Source organism: Bos indicus, chromosome 2 (assembly GCF_029378745.1).
Source record: "Bos indicus isolate NIAB-ARS_2022 breed Sahiwal x Tharparkar chromosome 2, NIAB-ARS_B.indTharparkar_mat_pri_1.0, whole genome shotgun sequence".
Taxonomy (NCBI): Eukaryota; Metazoa; Chordata; class Mammalia; order Artiodactyla; family Bovidae; genus Bos; species Bos indicus.
This window is the reverse complement of record NC_091761.1, coordinates 118557806-118574732: the sequence shown is the minus strand read 5'-3', so window position 1 is coordinate 118574732 and position 16927 is coordinate 118557806. Positions and strand designations below refer to the sequence as shown.

The following is a 16927-nucleotide window of genomic DNA, read 5'->3' as shown; positions in this document are numbered from 1 at the left end:
GTCTTTCTGGAGGCCACTCTGAGCAAGTACAGGGCTGAGAACCAAGAGCTCACTGCTCTGTCACGATCTGACCAAAGAGAAAGGAGGCGTCTCAGAGGCAATGGCTCTCAACTGGGGTTGGATTCTTGGGTACAGGGAGGTAGAAAGTATTTCTCTGAAAAGCAAAGATCCTAAACATGCTGTACAAGTGTTTTTCTTTTTGGTCTGAGTAAGGTGACTGTTCATCCTGAAGGCTGTATTTCCAGTAGGAGCAAGAGGCTCACAGTTGGGCCACACACAGCAAGGGGGAATGTCCAGTACGCCCTCATCAGAGATTCTACCTGTTACCATTCAGTTTAGACAGACCAGGAGGCTCAGGAAACCACTGCCAACCTAGGGATCACATCTCCGGGGCCTTGGGGGAGGAGAGAGACTGGAAAGGGGTTGCTGAGACTGCTCAAGCAGGAGCCTGACCCCAGTGCATTGGCGGAGGGAAGTCCTTCCTAATAAAGGCCAGACCAGGGCCTGGAGCAGACAGTAGAACACCAGCAGGGAAGGAGTAATTCTTGAGAGCCGGCACAGAGGAAAAAGGCTATACTAAGCTGGGAAAAGAGGTGGGGACTCGGGCAGAGCGTCTCTCTCCTGAGAGACGGGAAAAAACCCTACCCTCGGGACTAGAGCCAAGAGCTCAGCGAGCTCAAACCAGGCTGTGGGCTGTGTGAGGGGATGAGGCGGGGAGAGCACAGAAACCAACAGACTAGAAAACAAAGGGAAGCGGTCATGTAGTCGAAATCTGGTGAGCGACTGGCAAAGCTGACAGGGTGCACGTGGTCCCAGATCAGCAGAGTGGTTGGGTCTGCCAGCAGGGGACACAAAGAGCATGAGGTCTGACTTCCCAACCTATCTAAATTCCCATATGGCCAAGCCCTGGCATGACCCAGAGACAGGTCAGGGGTCATCTCCCAAGTCCAGCAGATGGAGCAGCCAACTTTCAGGGTGGACTGAATTAAAAAGATTCCCACAAGTTACGTGAGTTTTGGTCCCAAACATCATGTGACAAAGATGGCCCTGGAATCCCTGAAGAAATGCTACTAACCCAGGGGGCTCATTTTCAGAGAGCCTCGGCAAGCCGTCTGGCCCAATGTTGTACTTGATGATTGTCTATGTCCGAAGACAAGAGACTCAATTCTTCCAACTGTGTGGTTCACCTTTGGAGCTCCAAAAGTTAGAAAGTTCCTCTTGTGATAGAGTTAAAACCTAAACCCAGGCTACTTCCAGAAAACTGTCAAGAATCACAGAACTAGGTGGAATCCATTTTCTTGAGGATCCACTTTAAATACAAGCCGTGCTCTCTTGGCAAGTCCCTGTCGAGTCTTCTCTTCTCCAGGCTAAATTTGTCCAGTTCCTTTAAGGACACCTCGAATGACAGGTTCTGAGCCCCCTCGCCATCTGTTGTCTCTGAAAGTCATCTCTCTGTCGGTGTGCCCTGAAAAGCACAGCACCTGGGGCACGTGTGTGCTGTTGCTGCCTCATAAGCTTACAGTGGGACGAGACCTTCAGCAGGCTCCTGAAGTCACACGTTATGTAGTCACAGGTAGCTTTGGGGCAGCAGCATCATTCTGTTTAATTTTACTGGACTTACACAGAATTTTGTTTACTCAGGGTCAGCTCTCCAGTCAGACTGCCTGGGTTCAAATTCTGGCTTCCCCATTTAGTGTCTGACTTCATTCAACATTTTTCTAGGTTTCCATTTCCTCATGTGTAAAGAAGATAATAATAATACTTCCTTCACAGCGTAGTTTGAATATGATATGAAGTTACCTACATTTTAGTAATTATTACACTGTGTAATGACTACATTTAGTATTATTTCCTATTATTATGCCTTATTCTCACATCTCTTATTTACAAAGCTGGGTCCTCAAGTGGAAGACCTCAGTTTTTGAGGGTTTTTTAATCCTTAAATTTTTTTTTAATTGGAGGATAATTGCTTTATAGTGTTGTGTTGAAGACCTCAGTTTATCTGTATTTAACTTCAGCCTGTTATATATTCTGGCCTCTCTGGATCTTTATGAAGCCTTATTTCAGGATCTCTGCGATCTGCTTTCTATTCCTTTGTGGCATATATTTGTTGTCACCTTTTATCTGAGTCTTTAATAACAATCTTCGGCTGTGCTAAGTGAAGACAAATCCACTAAAAATTTCTCTCCAGGATGGTGGCAATCCATTTTCTGGCACCTTATGGATATGGTGTTCAATTAATTATGAATTGCTAACCTGAAACTCCATCCAGCTCCTAGTTTTTCATTGTTTTACAGGTCTGTTAAAACAGACCTGTACAATCATTCAACATCTAATATATAAAGGAATAATTCTAATAGCTACTGTTCTCTGTGCATAGACTATGTGAGGACATAATAACCTGAACATACTCATATTGTCACCTACATTCTGACAGATGGAAAGACAGGTTAAATCAGTCTCAGAGCAGAGAACTGAATCCAGGCAGCCATGCCCTTCGCCCCCTGATCTACACGTGTCCATGAGATTAGTACGACTGAACTTACTCTTAGTGAATCCATGCTGGCTGTGGGTACACAGTTTCCTTTCCAAAATGCTCAGAAATCATCTCTTTAGCAGTAATATTTTCTAGAACCTTACACAGGTATAATATCAAGCTCCAAGCTCCACCAGCCTCTCTGGGGAGTCTACCTTCTTTTACTCTGGAAAATGGGAAATATATTTGTTGACCTTCTGATACCCCTCCCTGTCTTCTTCATTCCTCTTAAAAAAAAAAAAAAATCACGAACAAATATTTGACCACTGATTTACTGTCTCAGTATCCCATTCATTCAAGCTCTGAACCATAGACATATTTCAAGCAGGTAGTTTTAATTTCCCTTTAAGACCCAGCAGCTGTACCTCCTCGTCCAGGGTTACGGATAAGCTGCATTTATTTGAAAGGTTTTGTGTGTGGAGTGCATTTTCTGGGAAGGTAGCTCTGGTCATTCTCAAAGGAGAGCATGAACCAAGGATCTATTTTTTCCATTATAAAACATGTCCTCTGCCAAGAGGCCACCAGCAAACGGGAAGAGGAGCAACCTCCTTCCCTTATCAGCACCTCTGGCGTGGAGGTCAGACCAGCCCTGCCTTGACCACACTTCTTAAAGAAGGTTCGGGAGGGAGCTTCAGTCTGTTTGACAGGCCTGTGCCTCTCCTGAAACACTCTTAATTCTGGGCCCTACTTCCTTTTGCCTCTTGGCGGGCTCTCCCCCTTCTATCGGGAGTAGCTGAGACACAGGAGCCAAACCCATTCCTCACTGCTCTAGCACCCTCTCCTCTAGAGCTCATCCTTAGAATCCTACCAGGTTTTTAAAGTTTCCCTTCTTCAGGTAGAGAACACCTGCCTGACTCTGCTCAGTCTCTCCATCTCTGGCGACCAGGACCCAGCAGGGTGCTGAGACGGAATCACCAGCAAGGCCAATCAGACCGTCAGAGACTGGGACTCACGTTTCTGGCAGAGTTAGCGTGCCTCTCACCTCAGCTGTGCCGTCTGTGCTAGGGGCATGTCCCTCATACCCTCTTGGTCAGGCGGTCCCGCTGAACTCTCCCAGCCCGCTGCTGCTCCTCTCCTCTGCCCTGGTCCTCCTCCTCCCAGGGTCCTGTGCTCAGGCTTCCAGCTTGCTTCCGACCCAGGAGCATCCCTTCCTGACACCTGGTGCTGCTACACCTCCCTCGTAACAGGTCTGCTGCTTCTGAAGGGGAGCCCCTTTCCACCAGTACGTCCCAATCACGAGTGCAGTGATACCTAAGATGCCATGTTTGTCACTCCCGCTATAATCTCAATGTCATTTCGTTTTGCTTTGTACATTGTGTGTGTGCTCAGTCGCTCAACTGTGTCCGACTTTTTGCAACCCCATGGACTGCAGCCTGCCAGGCTCCTCTGTCCATGGGATTTTACAGGTAAGAATACTGGAGTGCCCTTTCTTTCTCCAGGGGATCTTCCCGACCCAGGGATCGAACAGGCGTCTCCTGCATTGGCAGGTGGATTGTTTACCAGTAAACCAACTGGGAAACCCTTGCTTTGTACATTAACATATAAATAACTGAGGTTGTACCTAAGGTTTCTGACATCTTGAATAATCCCTAGGCACCTTTCACATAATTATTACCTTATTCTCATTCAATGTGAAATCCCAGGCTTCCAGGCTTTCGCCCTATTTTAAGGGTGTTCATTCTACTGAAGGAACACATTTTATTCAAAGACCAAGGCATGTGCTCATCGTCTAAATGGGTCTTTACACATAAAACTGAACCTTTACAATAATAGTGGCCATTTCTCACTGTAACAGTGTTTATGGTTTGCAAGCACAGTAGTGTATGTTAGATTATTAAATTCTGAATATATTGAAATTGCACTTCTAAACACTCACTTATGAGGTCAGACATTTTATATAAGGGAATGTTAACATAACACAGAGGATGAGATAGTTAGATGACATCACTGACTCAATGGACATGAGTCTGCGCAAACCCGGGAGATAGAGAAGGGTGGGAAGCCTGGTGTGCTGCAGTTCATCGGGTCACAAAGAGCTGGACACAACTTAGCGACTGAACAACAACAACAACAGCATATAAAGGCTTGCTCTCACTGTAAAAAGCACTAATAAACATTACTGCTTTATTCACATACCTTAAACGGCACAGAACCTTGCAATTCAAAACAAAATGTGCATGCTGTACACTGATGCCATATCATGTGTCTTTAATTTATACAAACACACAACAGAGGAGTAAGGCAGGCAGGGGGGGAGGGACACTGCTGGTGATTCCACAACCCCTGTACCCTGGGTTTAGTAAACAGCTCTGGCCTGAGCATGAGACGGGAGAGAGCAGCTCATTGTGCCCTTGGGCCTGTTCACAACAGGGTGATCTGTCCCGAAGGTGGTTCTACTATTTAAAGATATGTGTATTCCAAACTGATACGGCCCTGAACGGAAGCCAACTACTCTGTCTGCTGCTTTACCAAGGAAACTGCTGCACTATGTTCCCACACAGGAGACAAATCTGATTTTCACATACACTGTACATCTACATACTGTGTTTGATGGGGAATTTAACAGAAAAGTGTACCTTTGACCATACAGGACTTATGCCTTTTAGACAGACTTGAGAGTCTTAACTTTTCCAACCTATTAGAGCTGTGACTCTACTGCACACACCTGAGTCACAAACACACGTGTAAAATACGTGTTCTGTCTTCCCACTAGAGGGCAGCCGTGTGTAGCTTTGGACGGTACAGAACGTTTAGGAAAGAACAGCACACCTGTTAATCTCACTTGTACATATATTTAGAATTCTACAGTTTTTGTTACCTTGAATGTGGCAAATGCATCTGAAGCTATGTCAAATGTTGACATTTCGACATATCTGAAGAAATCATAAAACTGTTCCGACCACAAAATGATTTTTGCAAGTGGTTCATGTCTGATGCATTCTCTTAACATTATTCCACAATTTAGGGCTATTTCTGGAGATTCATACCTGCAAAAAGAAAAGACAAATATGACTGCTTTCCCCCCATCACTGTTCTTTTCAAACTCCCAAAAGTTCCAGTTTTTAGAACAGGAAGTTTCAGACATGTTCTAACTAAGTGGCAGAGAAGCTTACAAGGTGCATCTCTCTCAGCAGAGTACGTGCTCAGAGGGGTGAGTCTGGCGGGCACACATGCGTCAGTGGCTGGTGACCGCTTCAACGTCAAGAAAAGCGACAGCCTTGCCAGTGAGTATGTGGAAACAGCTCATTCCTCCAGTTAAAAGACCTGAAGGGAGGTGTTCAGGGTCACACCTCCAAAGAGGTGCTCTCACCTGAGGTGCTCTCAACACTTCAGAAAAACCAAAACTTTCAGAAAAACCAAACACTGAATCGAAAAACAATAGAAATGTTAAGTTTCCTAAATTCACAGTATCTAAATGGGTCTATCAAATTATATAGCATTTACACTTCATTGTTTCAATTTAATACTCAAAATAGTACTTTCAAGACTGTTGGCAACACATAAACGCTGGAGCCGAAAGCCTGGTCTTGGGGATATCACCAAGCACCTTGTCGTGGGGCCTGAGGGCTCTCAAGTGGACACAGGGGTAGATGGAGCTCCACACAGACTTCTACTCCATCTCAAGGTCGCTCGCCTCTTCCTTCCCCATGATCAGAAAGAGAACCTCGTTCTCCTCTCAACACGGCAGCCTTCTCCATTCTGATGTGCACCAAACCTCTAGGACTGGACTCTGTCTGCCATCTGCTCACACACGTCACCTCGTCACTCCACTTCCTCTCACACTTGCACACTCAGGCTGAATCTCCTTCCCCACTCACAGCCGCCTTTAGCTTCCTGCCACTGAATCCAAAGACCTCGTGGCTAAAAAAAATGATCTTCTAACACAAATTCTGCTTTTAATTTCTGGACAATGCAGACCTCTGCATCTCTTTCTTTACAAAATGAAAGCAAGACCCCCAGTTCTCCTTTCTACCTCCTCTGTTCTTATTTCTTTCCTGGCTGAAGTCTTTCTTCCATTGCTGTGACCCCTAAGACCTCACAGTTCCCACCATGGCTCCTAAACTGCCCCAGCCCAGATCCATCCTGAACTGTAGTGAAGTATTTTCTGTTGCTTTTGGACAATTCCATAAACTTGATGTGTCTAATACAGCATCACTATTTTGCTTCAGATATCCGGGTCTAAAACAGGTCTTACAGAACTTTCTTTGATAACAGATATGTTCTCTATCTTTGCCGCTACTGAGCACTTGACATTTGGCTACTATGACTGAGGGACTGAATTTTAAATGTCATTTAAATTTAAAATAAATAATTACATGCTGTTAGTAAGAACGGTATTGAACAGTGCAGATCTGAACATTGCCCTCTTTGTCTACTCCCAGTCTTCCCATCTTCAGCGTCATCACTCCTTTCTAATGCTCCTCTGCAATATTTCAGTTTTATTTTCTTGTATCCAGTGCTGCATGAAATCATGCCTGGTCGCCTGAGTGCCGCTAAGCAGTATCTTTGTTCAAACTGTGTCTTAACAAATCTATCCGACACACTAGTGTATCAGTGAAAGTGAAGTGGCTCCGTTGTGTCTGACTCTTAGCGACCCCAAGGACTGCAGCCTGCCAGGCTCCAAGTGCATCAGTAGCCTTTTCCAATTCAGGAGCTTGAAATGATTCTTCCTGCTAATTAAGCGACTCACATCTGGGCTTCCCCACATCACAGCAACACCTCTGGTGCACCACCACCTCCACTATGCTGTAAAACCTTCCGATGCCCTCCCTACTGTTGCTGGTCACTGTGTTCATGCCTGCCCCTGTTCTTACTCTCTTTTTTCTGCCCATGCAAATCTGAAACGATCCGGAACCTCAATCCTAAGTCCATCTCTGTTATCAAGCCTTGCCTTATTGACTAACCCCACATTTCACCCCTCGATACCCTCTGGGAGTGCTGTCTGGTAGGACACCCTCAACACCACCAAAACCACATTCCTTTGTGTCGCTGGTGGCACGGCAGCTAGAACGGTGACAGGCTCTGAGGTGACTAAAACGTCTGCTCACAAAATGGCCGACCACACAGCTTCCTCCCTGCTGCTCTGAACCAGGCAGGAGACTGGAAAGACACGGGTAAGACAATTTGGTACAACAAGTCGGGCAGGTTTTGATGGCAGTTTGTCAAGCTGGCCTTAAATGATTAAACCATAAACCACTGAGTACAAGGCAAACAGTTACGCTGTACAACCTGTTAGCACTAGGCAGGAGAGCGCATTAACATTTAAATCGCCAGTGGAAAAACGACTGCCTCCAAATGCAGGCCGACACAAGTAACACGGTGTGTCCCAAAGGCACACTAACACCGGCAGCGTCACTTCTCAAAGTATTCTAACAATTCTACAAGTATTCTAACATCAGAATACTTGTAGCCTGAGTGGATAATCACACTGTGTTGAAACAGTCTGAACTAATTAATAAACAAGTGCAGAAAAATTTGTTTCTTCTTTTTTTTCCTTTTTGGCTGTGCTGCATGGTTTTCATTAGTTCCCTGACCAGGGACTGAACATGGGCCTCAGCAGAAAGAGCTGAGTTCTAACCACTGGAACTTCAGGGAATTTCTGGGAAAAAAAAAAAAACAAACAGAAAAATCACAGGGCCCTGGAAGAAATGCCTGTTTCTAGGTCTGAGGAAGAAACCCATACAAAATGAGCACTGCATGTCTTGTGCCAGACAGCAAGGAAGCTATCAAAGACTAAGGGGGTCTTGCCAAGAGGACACAGGAGCCAGTTTGAAGGAGTGCCCAAGACGGGGCAATCTGGACATAAAAACATGGTCATAATGACTGAAAGGGTTTGAGACATATTAAACATATTTTAAAATATGATTAAAACTTCAGGTTTAAAAAAAAAAACTTCAGCTTTGATGCTTAAATGCATCATGATGCTTAAAACAATAACATACTCATTGCTCACTTAAGAAAGTGGCTAGGGCATCAACTGATTATACTAAATGATAATGTAGAAAAAAGTCAAGCATGTATTGTCTTTCCTACAGAAGTCATGAAACACTTGATACACGGAGAAGGAAAAAGAGAATTAGTAAATCACCATTTTGAACCTAGACAACAAAGTACATCATGAGAAACACTGGGCTGGAGGAAGCACAAGCTGGAATCAAGATTGCCAGGAGAAACGTCAGTGACTTCAGTAATTCAGATGACACCGCCCTTATGGCAGAAAGTGAAGAAGAACTAAAGAGCCTCTTGATGAAAGTGAAAATGGAGAGTGAAAAAGTTGGCCTAAAGCGCAACATTCAGAAAACTAAGATCATGGCATCTGGTCCCATCATTTCATGGCAAATAGATGGGGAAACAGTGGAAAACAGTGGCTGACTTTATTTTGGGGGGCTCCAAAATCGCTGCAGATGGTGATTGCAGCCATGAAGTTAAAAGACACTTACTCCTTGGAAGGAAAGTTACAACCAACCTAGACAACCCATTAAAAAGCAGAGACATTACTTTGTCAACAAAGGTCCATCTAGTCAAGGCTATGGTTTTTCCAGTGGTCATGTATGGATGTGAGAGTTGGACTACAAAGAAAGAAAGCTGAGTACCGAAGAATTGATGCTTTTGAACTGTGGTGTTGGAGAAGACTCTTGAGAGTCCTTTGGACTGCAAGGAGATCCAACCAGTCCACCCTAAAGGAGATCAGTTCTGGGTGTTCATTGGAAGGACTGATGTTGAAGCTGAAACTCCAATACTTTGGCCACCTGATTGACTCACTTGCAAAGACCCTGATGCTGGGAAAGATTGAGGGCAGGAGGAGAAGGGGACGACAGAAGATGAGATGGTTGGATGGCATCACCGACTCAATGAACATGAGTTTGGGTAAACTCGGGGAGTTGGTGATAGACAGGGAGGCCCGGCGTGCTGCAATTCATGGGGTCGCAAAGAGTCGGACATGACTGAGCAACTGAACTGAACTGAATGATCCTAAATGGATAGTAAAACCATTAGGTACCGGACATGACTGAGCAACTGAACTGAACTGAATGATCCTAAATGGATAGTAAAACCATTAGGTACAGGGTTGATGGACAATTTTATAATGGACAGGCTGACATCATCTGCATCCACTGATCAATCTAACATCCCAGAAGAAAGACAACCAGCACCGCCCAACAGAAGCACACAGTCCCATCCGTGAAGAATCCTGTTCCCACGCCCTCAACTGAGGCTGAATCTAACCAAATACAAAAGAACAGAGGATAGAGGAACGTGGTTATGTGTGAAACCACAGCATGAAATACCAAACATGAGAGTTTTCTACAAAACAAATGGCCCAGTTGCTTCAACAAATAACAGTATTAAAAGAAGAGGGTAGGAACTATTACAGATTAAAAGTGATTAAGAGTCATATCAACCAAATTCAGTTTGTGGACTATGCTTGAAGACTGATTCAAACAACCTGAAAAACGACATTTTTGGTAGAAATCAAGGAAATCTGAACACTTACTGGGTATTATTTTATGCTTAGGTTTTTAAGTGATATTATGATTATGATATGGAAGTGATGTTGTACATCCACGAGGAGGAGAAACAGGAGGTAAGAAATAAATGAAACAGGAATGTTAATAATTTGTTAAATATCAACAAGATGTTAATAACTGCTGAAACTTGGTCATGGCTAGGAAAGGGCTTGCTGTATTATCCCCAGTTTTATGTATATTTTCCACAATAAAAACTAAAAGGGGTGGTGGAGTGGGGTCTCACCAGTGGCTTCTCCATGCTGCTTCTCCTCACCTCCCTAAGCTGAGGTTTCTGCTCTGGCCAGCTCAGTTGAGAGCTTTAAACCTTTTTTTAAATAGTGCCTCAAAAGTTTTACATGACATTCAGCAATGTTCCTCTCATACCCCTGGGCTACTTGACAGTAAACACAGGCAGAGCTAACTAATTCACAGATTTTAATAATCACTGCTTTCTATGAAAAAAGGAATAATTGGCTTTAAAAATACACAAAGGCATCCGGAAGCTGCTCCAAGAACACCAAAATTTCAGACTACTCACTACATGTTCATACAGGCAGCTGTGGATTGATACAACAAAATACTGGATGCCAAAAATTCCATACAGCAACATCTCAAGAAGCAACATGGACAGTTATAACTAGAAAGAAGGAAATGGAATGCTGGCCTCCAACACAGGCACTGACGCATGCTCTGTCTAAACAAGTCTGAACTTGGGGCAAGTGTTAAACCACAGAGATATGAATCAGAGTGAGGCAAGCTATAAGGCTGAGGTAGGACAGCAAGCTGATTCACGCCAACAGTCATGCCAAGAAAACGCTTGCCCACCAATTTAACAGAACCCTGCCAATGCACACGTACCCAGAGGTGGCAAACAACCCAGGTGTGAAACAACAGGAGGCTACCTTGCCAATCAGTGATGAGGGAGAAGAGCTTTTTCTTTAATGTTTTAATTTTAAGGCTTTTCTGGTTTTTTATTTTTGGAAACTGATGTCTATCCAAAGATAAATGACTACTCAGTCCAGCAGTAATGCCAGGAAGATGCATTGTGGATTACCAAACTAAGTGGGTTAGTGGGTGGACACACACAGGTGAAAAGCAAAGGGAAGTACGTCATAAACATGTACTCTGTTGTTGCTGACTGAACAAGGCTAAGTGCTACAGCATCCATGCTCCATTAATTGGGCAGCCTTTACTGCCATACAGGGTGCGTGTATGTCCAAAGAAGAAGTCTTTAGGTATATGACTTATTTAGCTGATATTTCATACAATTAAGGTTTTTACATCTTACAGAACAGAAACAAGACCACAGAGGACTTATTTTTTTCTTGAGGTTTGAGATTTTAAGGCTCATAATTCACTAACTTTAAAATCCCCTGGGCATCTTCAAATTGTTTAGCTCACAGGTTGAATTTTAAGGGGGGAAACATAATCAAGAACTACCAGAAAAGGAGTTGATGGAACTACAGAGAAAATGCTTTCCCACATTCACCATCCTGCTTTTGCCCACAATCATCTTTCCTTTTTTATTTTTAAAGTAAAAAATATCAATTTTATTACATTATACATACCCTTTCAACAACATGAACAAAATATTCTGCTGGGTGCAGATGTATTCAACAGTAGGAGTTCTTGTACCAATTTGTCTTCTGAGAATATTGTTGAAAATTTGAGCCACGTCTTTCTTGCCCTATTAGGGAGACAAAAATAGCAAAATGCCTGACTAAATACCCAATGCCCATCCACGGTCCCAGATAAACTCAAATCAAGGTACTGATTAAATACCCAATGCCCATCCATGCTCCCAGATAAACTTAAATCGAGGTACTGACTAAACACCCAATGCCTGTCCACACTCTCAGATAAGCTCAAATCAAGGTACTGACTAAACACCCAATGCCCATCCACACTCTCAGATAAACTAAAATCAAGGTACTGACTAAATACCCAATGCCCATCCATGCTCCCAGATAAACTAAAATCGAGGTACTGACTAAACACCCAATGCCCATCCACACTCTCAGATAAGCTCAAATCAAGGTACTGACTAAACACCCAATGCCCATCCACACTCCCAGATAAATTCAAATCAAGGTACTGACTAAACACCCAATGCCCATCCACATTCCCAGATAAGCTCAAATCAACATACCGATTAAATATCCAATGCCCACCCACCCTCCCAAATAAACTCAAATCATGGGTCTGCGTATTTATAATTATGACTGAGTATCTGACTTTAAACATTCATAGACATTGAATTTTATTTTTTCCTTTATAATTCCAAGTTCTAGTAGTGAAATATTTTTGACATGAATAATGTGCTGACAAAGTGAAATCTCAACTACACATAATTTCAGTGATTTCTAATTCTCAGAATGATGCTGACTCAGGTATGAAAAACAAAACCTTGCTATATGCTTACATTGTTCAGGGATCTGATTCCCATCCAAAGGGAGCAAGCAGCTTCAAATAGGATGCTCGTATTGTAAACAATACATGCAGCTTCCTTTTAACAGTGATGGAAGGAGGAGAAATTGTATTCTGCTATTATAATAAAAATGAAAGAATTCTGTAAGAAGTTGAGCTTTAATGGCATGGAGACATATCCTTCTATTTTTTTTTTGTGGGGGGGGGCAGCACAGCTTGTGGCTTGCAGGATCTTACCTCCCTGATCAGGGATTGAACCTGGGCCCTTCGTAGTGAAAGTGCAGAGTCCTAACTACTGAACCACCAGGGAATTCCCCATCTCCTCCTATTAAACAAGGTCTACTTGGGAAAAATTTTATATAGATTAACAGTTAAGGTACTAAGTATCACATGACTCAATAGTTGAGAGATTAGAATTCCACCACTGTACTTTGCTAAACAAAATAGGTGGTTGTTAACTTCATATAGTGAAACTGTCTTGATCAGAAAGCTGCACAAGGAAGTAACAAATGAAGAAGTGAGTTTCAGAATGGCCATTTATACAAGGCTGACAAGTCTGCAGGGGAGTGAAGGAAACATTAAAGCTTTCCAGCAACCGAGATCACCCTGGGGCCTGTGCTAGGTTAGGGGTAGTAACAGCAATCTCAAAAACCAGTCTCAAGGGCACACATTTCTTTTAAATTTATGTCTCTAAAGTCCCAAATGAATATTAAGATCTGGGTCCAGGCTGGGGAATAGGATGGGCAGACAAAGGAGGAGGAACTGGATGGTCCCAATGCATCCCCACCTTTGCAGTGGAAATAAAAATCGTTGCTGGAATTTGACATTCTATGAAAAATATATGAAATCAGCTACACAAATGAAACTATCATAGTTCTGTTCTTTTTTTTAGTAAAGAGTTTTTTGATGTGGTCCATTAAAAAAACTCTGGGTTTGTTATATTATTGCTTCTGTTTTATGTTTTGGTTTTTCGGCTGCCAGGCATGTGAGAGATCTTAGCTCCCTAACCAGGGATTGAACCCACAGTCCCTGAATTGGAAGGCAAAGCCTTAACCACTGAACCACCAGGGAAGTTCTTCTGTTCTAAAAGATAGAAATAAATTTTGTTCTCTTTTAATTATCTACTGATAGTACATTCAAGTAACCTATGAACCACACTTTCTTCAACCTTCTCCAAAACTGAATGTGGGCTATATGTGCACGCTAAGTCACTTCAGTAGTGTCTGACTCTTTGCAATCCTATGGACTGTAGCCCACCAGGCTCCTCTGTCCTCGGGATTCTCCAGGCAAGAATACTGGAGTAGGTTGCCATGCCCTCCTCCAGGGGATCTTTCTGACACAGGGATTAAACCCATGCCTCTATGTCTCTTGCGTTGGCAGACAGCGTCTTTACCACTAGTGCCACCTGGGAAGCCTGAACCTGGCTATAGATGTTTGTCATTTTCTCCCCTGGTTTTCCAAGTACCTAAACAGACAAACGTCCGTCTGGTCAAAGCTATGGTTTTTCCAGTAGTCATGTATGGATGTGAGAATTGGACTATAAAGAAAGCTGAGCGCCGAAGAACTGATGCTTTTGAACTGTGGTGTTGGAGAAGACTCTTGAGAGTCCCTTGAGTTGCAAGGAGATCCAACCAGTCCATCCTAAAGGAAATCAATCCTGAATATTCACTGGAAGGACTGATGCTGAGCCTGAAACCTCAATACTTTGGCCACCTGATTCGAAGAACTGACTCATTTGAAAAGACCCTGATGCTAGGAAAAATTGAAGGCGGGAAGAGAAGGGGACGACAGAGGATGAAATGGTTGGATGGCATCACCAACTCAATGGACATGAGTATGAGTAAATTCCGGGAGTTGGTGATGGACAGGGAGGCCTGGTGTCCTGCAGTCCACAGGGTCACAAAGAGTTGGACATGACTGAGCGACTGAACTGAACTGGCACAGATTTATCACCCTCAGGATGATAAATATTGGGGTTTAAACAAAGCACATCCATAACAGAGCATCAAAGAGGGGGACTGCTCATGACCATGCCAGAGCCCTTCATTATATGCTTCTCAGACTAGTTTACTCAAGACTGTTATCAAGGGCCATTCTTCTCACTAATAAATACACTAAATATCTAGCATGGCGTGATTTGGCTGTATAAACCTGGGCAACAATAACAAGTGCTGACCAGGAAATATAAACGAGTGCAGCAGGCCTGCAGTAGAAAAGCAAGCTGCGCCGTCCGGGGCATACCCAAGTATGGATGCCCATGCATGTCCAGGCTGAGGGGCCATCCAGGGCTACAGGCCCCATGCTGCCAGATTTTTCAAGGGAAGCCAGAAATTCCAAATTGTGTATAAAATCTCCTGCTGTTTTAATGGTATCCTAATTTAAATATTTAAAAGCAGTGCCATGCAAACAAAACATACATAATCTCTACTGCAATGAGTTTTCAGCAAGTTAAAGAAACAAATAAACAAAAAAACTAGATGTTCTCTAAGATCTTATCCAGGGACTCCCACGTGGCCTAGTGATGAAGAACCCGCCTGCCAATGCAGGAGATGTTTAAGAGACCCAGATTCAATCCCTGTAGAAGATCCCTGGAGGAGGGCATAGCAATCCATTCCAGTATTCTTGCCTAGAGAACCCCATGGACAGAGGAGCCTGGCGGGGCACGGTCCACAGGGTAGCAGATTCAGACACAATTGAAGCGACTTAGCGTGCACACAAGAGCTTATCTACCTCAAAAATTCTAACATTCTATGGTCTTCTTTAGATTATTTACTCTTTGAGAGCCAAGGACCAGTGAATTATGTAAAACAGCATCTATTTAATAAATATACCTGAATTAAAGGGTATAACAAATACCTAAAAAACTTCATATACGATGTCGTCAAAGAAGGGGGAAAGACATGGCCTAAGTCTGTGATACGCTTAAGTTCCTGACCTAGCACCGCTAATTAGGCAGGCAGCCCAGGCATGCTTACTGGTCAGTACCCTGGAGCCAAGAGCCCAACAAGAATCTTAAAACATTTCAGAAGAGAGAGCATAGGAAAAGGACTATGAAGAAGTTAGTGTTTTGGAAAAATAAAAAACTTATTTCTTACCTCAAAGTCAATGAGCTGCAAATCAGCTACCAGGGTGCTGAGGAGCCCACTGTTATACAGTTCTTGGGCGAGCTGTGCCACTGCCTCTGTCTGCGGCTCCTTCTCGTTTGTGCCATACAGAATTTCCTTCATGGCAACCAGATTCTTGGAAACTTCTTCTGTAGCCTGATTTTGGGGGAAGAAGAGAAGAACAACTCATTTTAATAAACATAAATAACACACCTACATTTGCTCAATACCTTCTCTACATATTACATACCCACAGAAGGGACACAAAGGTGGGCAGGCCCCGTCCCTGCCCTCGGCAGTAAAACACTGCACAGGTGGGCACTGATGTGTGTGCTCAACAGGGAAGGCCAGCAGCTGCCCAACCTGTACACCCCAACTGAAAACAGGCTGTTAGAGTAGAAAGAGAACAGGGAGAATGGGTTCAGTTCTGCTCAAATGGGAGGGAAACCACATGGAAGAGCCAGCTGAGCTGCCCCTGAGAATGGAGACACCCTGACAAGCAAGGACCAGCTGGGGAGAAGCAGACTGAGGGGGAATGGCATGAACTGGGGGTGAGGGACAGGCAGAGAACAGTTGTGGAGGGAGTGGTTGAAGAGACGAAGCCGAAAGAAGCTCTGAATGCAAAGCTAAAATGTCAGCAATATATTACAAGTTGCTAAAAAGCTTCTACTTTGGCCAAGATCAAAACAAGGGTCAGATTTACCTATCCCCCTGAAAAAGATAAAAAAATGGGAGAAAATCTATCACATAATTAGTTTTAAACACTGAACTTCGGGCAGCACAGGACAGCGATCCCTGAGAGAAGGGAAACAAATGAAGTGAGCCTCATGACTGCCCTAGCTCATTGCCAGACCACAACACAGGGAGGACAAGCTCCACGTGAGGAGACAGAGCTGGGAATCTGTGGGGAGCCTTGGTCCTTTTTCAGGGCAAAGACAAGAGAGGAGAGCTCCACTGCAGAGTGTTAGAGACCTGCAGAAGGCTTGCCTGCTTCTCCAGCTGAGCGCTGGTGAACACATGCATGTGAGGAAAGTACCCAAGGCCAGGGAACAGAGCCATGGAGCTCACGCAAGGCTCCCATCAACGTGATGGAAAAACCTCATGTTCACAGGCATCAAGCAGAGCTCTCCAAGGGTTTTGTCTCTGCAGTTATAAAAAACTAGCCGGGGACTAAACTCTGCTCTCCAACAAAACTTAAAAGCCAGCCTGCAAAGAATCCAAAATGGAAAATACAACCAATAATGGGGACAACAACCAGTCAATAGTAACAGCTCTGCAAAGTGACCCAGATGGTAGAAATTAAACAAGGACATTAAAAGTTACCAGAACTACAGACAGCATGTTCAGGAAAA

The 16927-nt window shown here is 43.8% G+C and overlaps 1 protein-coding gene across 1 annotated transcript in view; it reads right to left on the bottom strand.

Moving 5' to 3' along the window:
* The window catches only part of CAB39 (calcium binding protein 39), a 102356-nt gene that overhangs the window by 16722 nt on the left and 68707 nt on the right, over nt 1-16927 (bottom strand). The window contains exons 3-5 of the mRNA XM_070773765.1: nt 15567-15731; nt 11613-11731; nt 5355-5523 (exon numbers count right to left, since the gene is read on the bottom strand). Of these exons, the coding sequence (XP_070629866.1) occupies nt 5355-5523; nt 11613-11731; nt 15567-15731 (453 nt within the window). The remainder of the gene's footprint in view (nt 1-5354; nt 5524-11612; nt 11732-15566; nt 15732-16927) is intronic.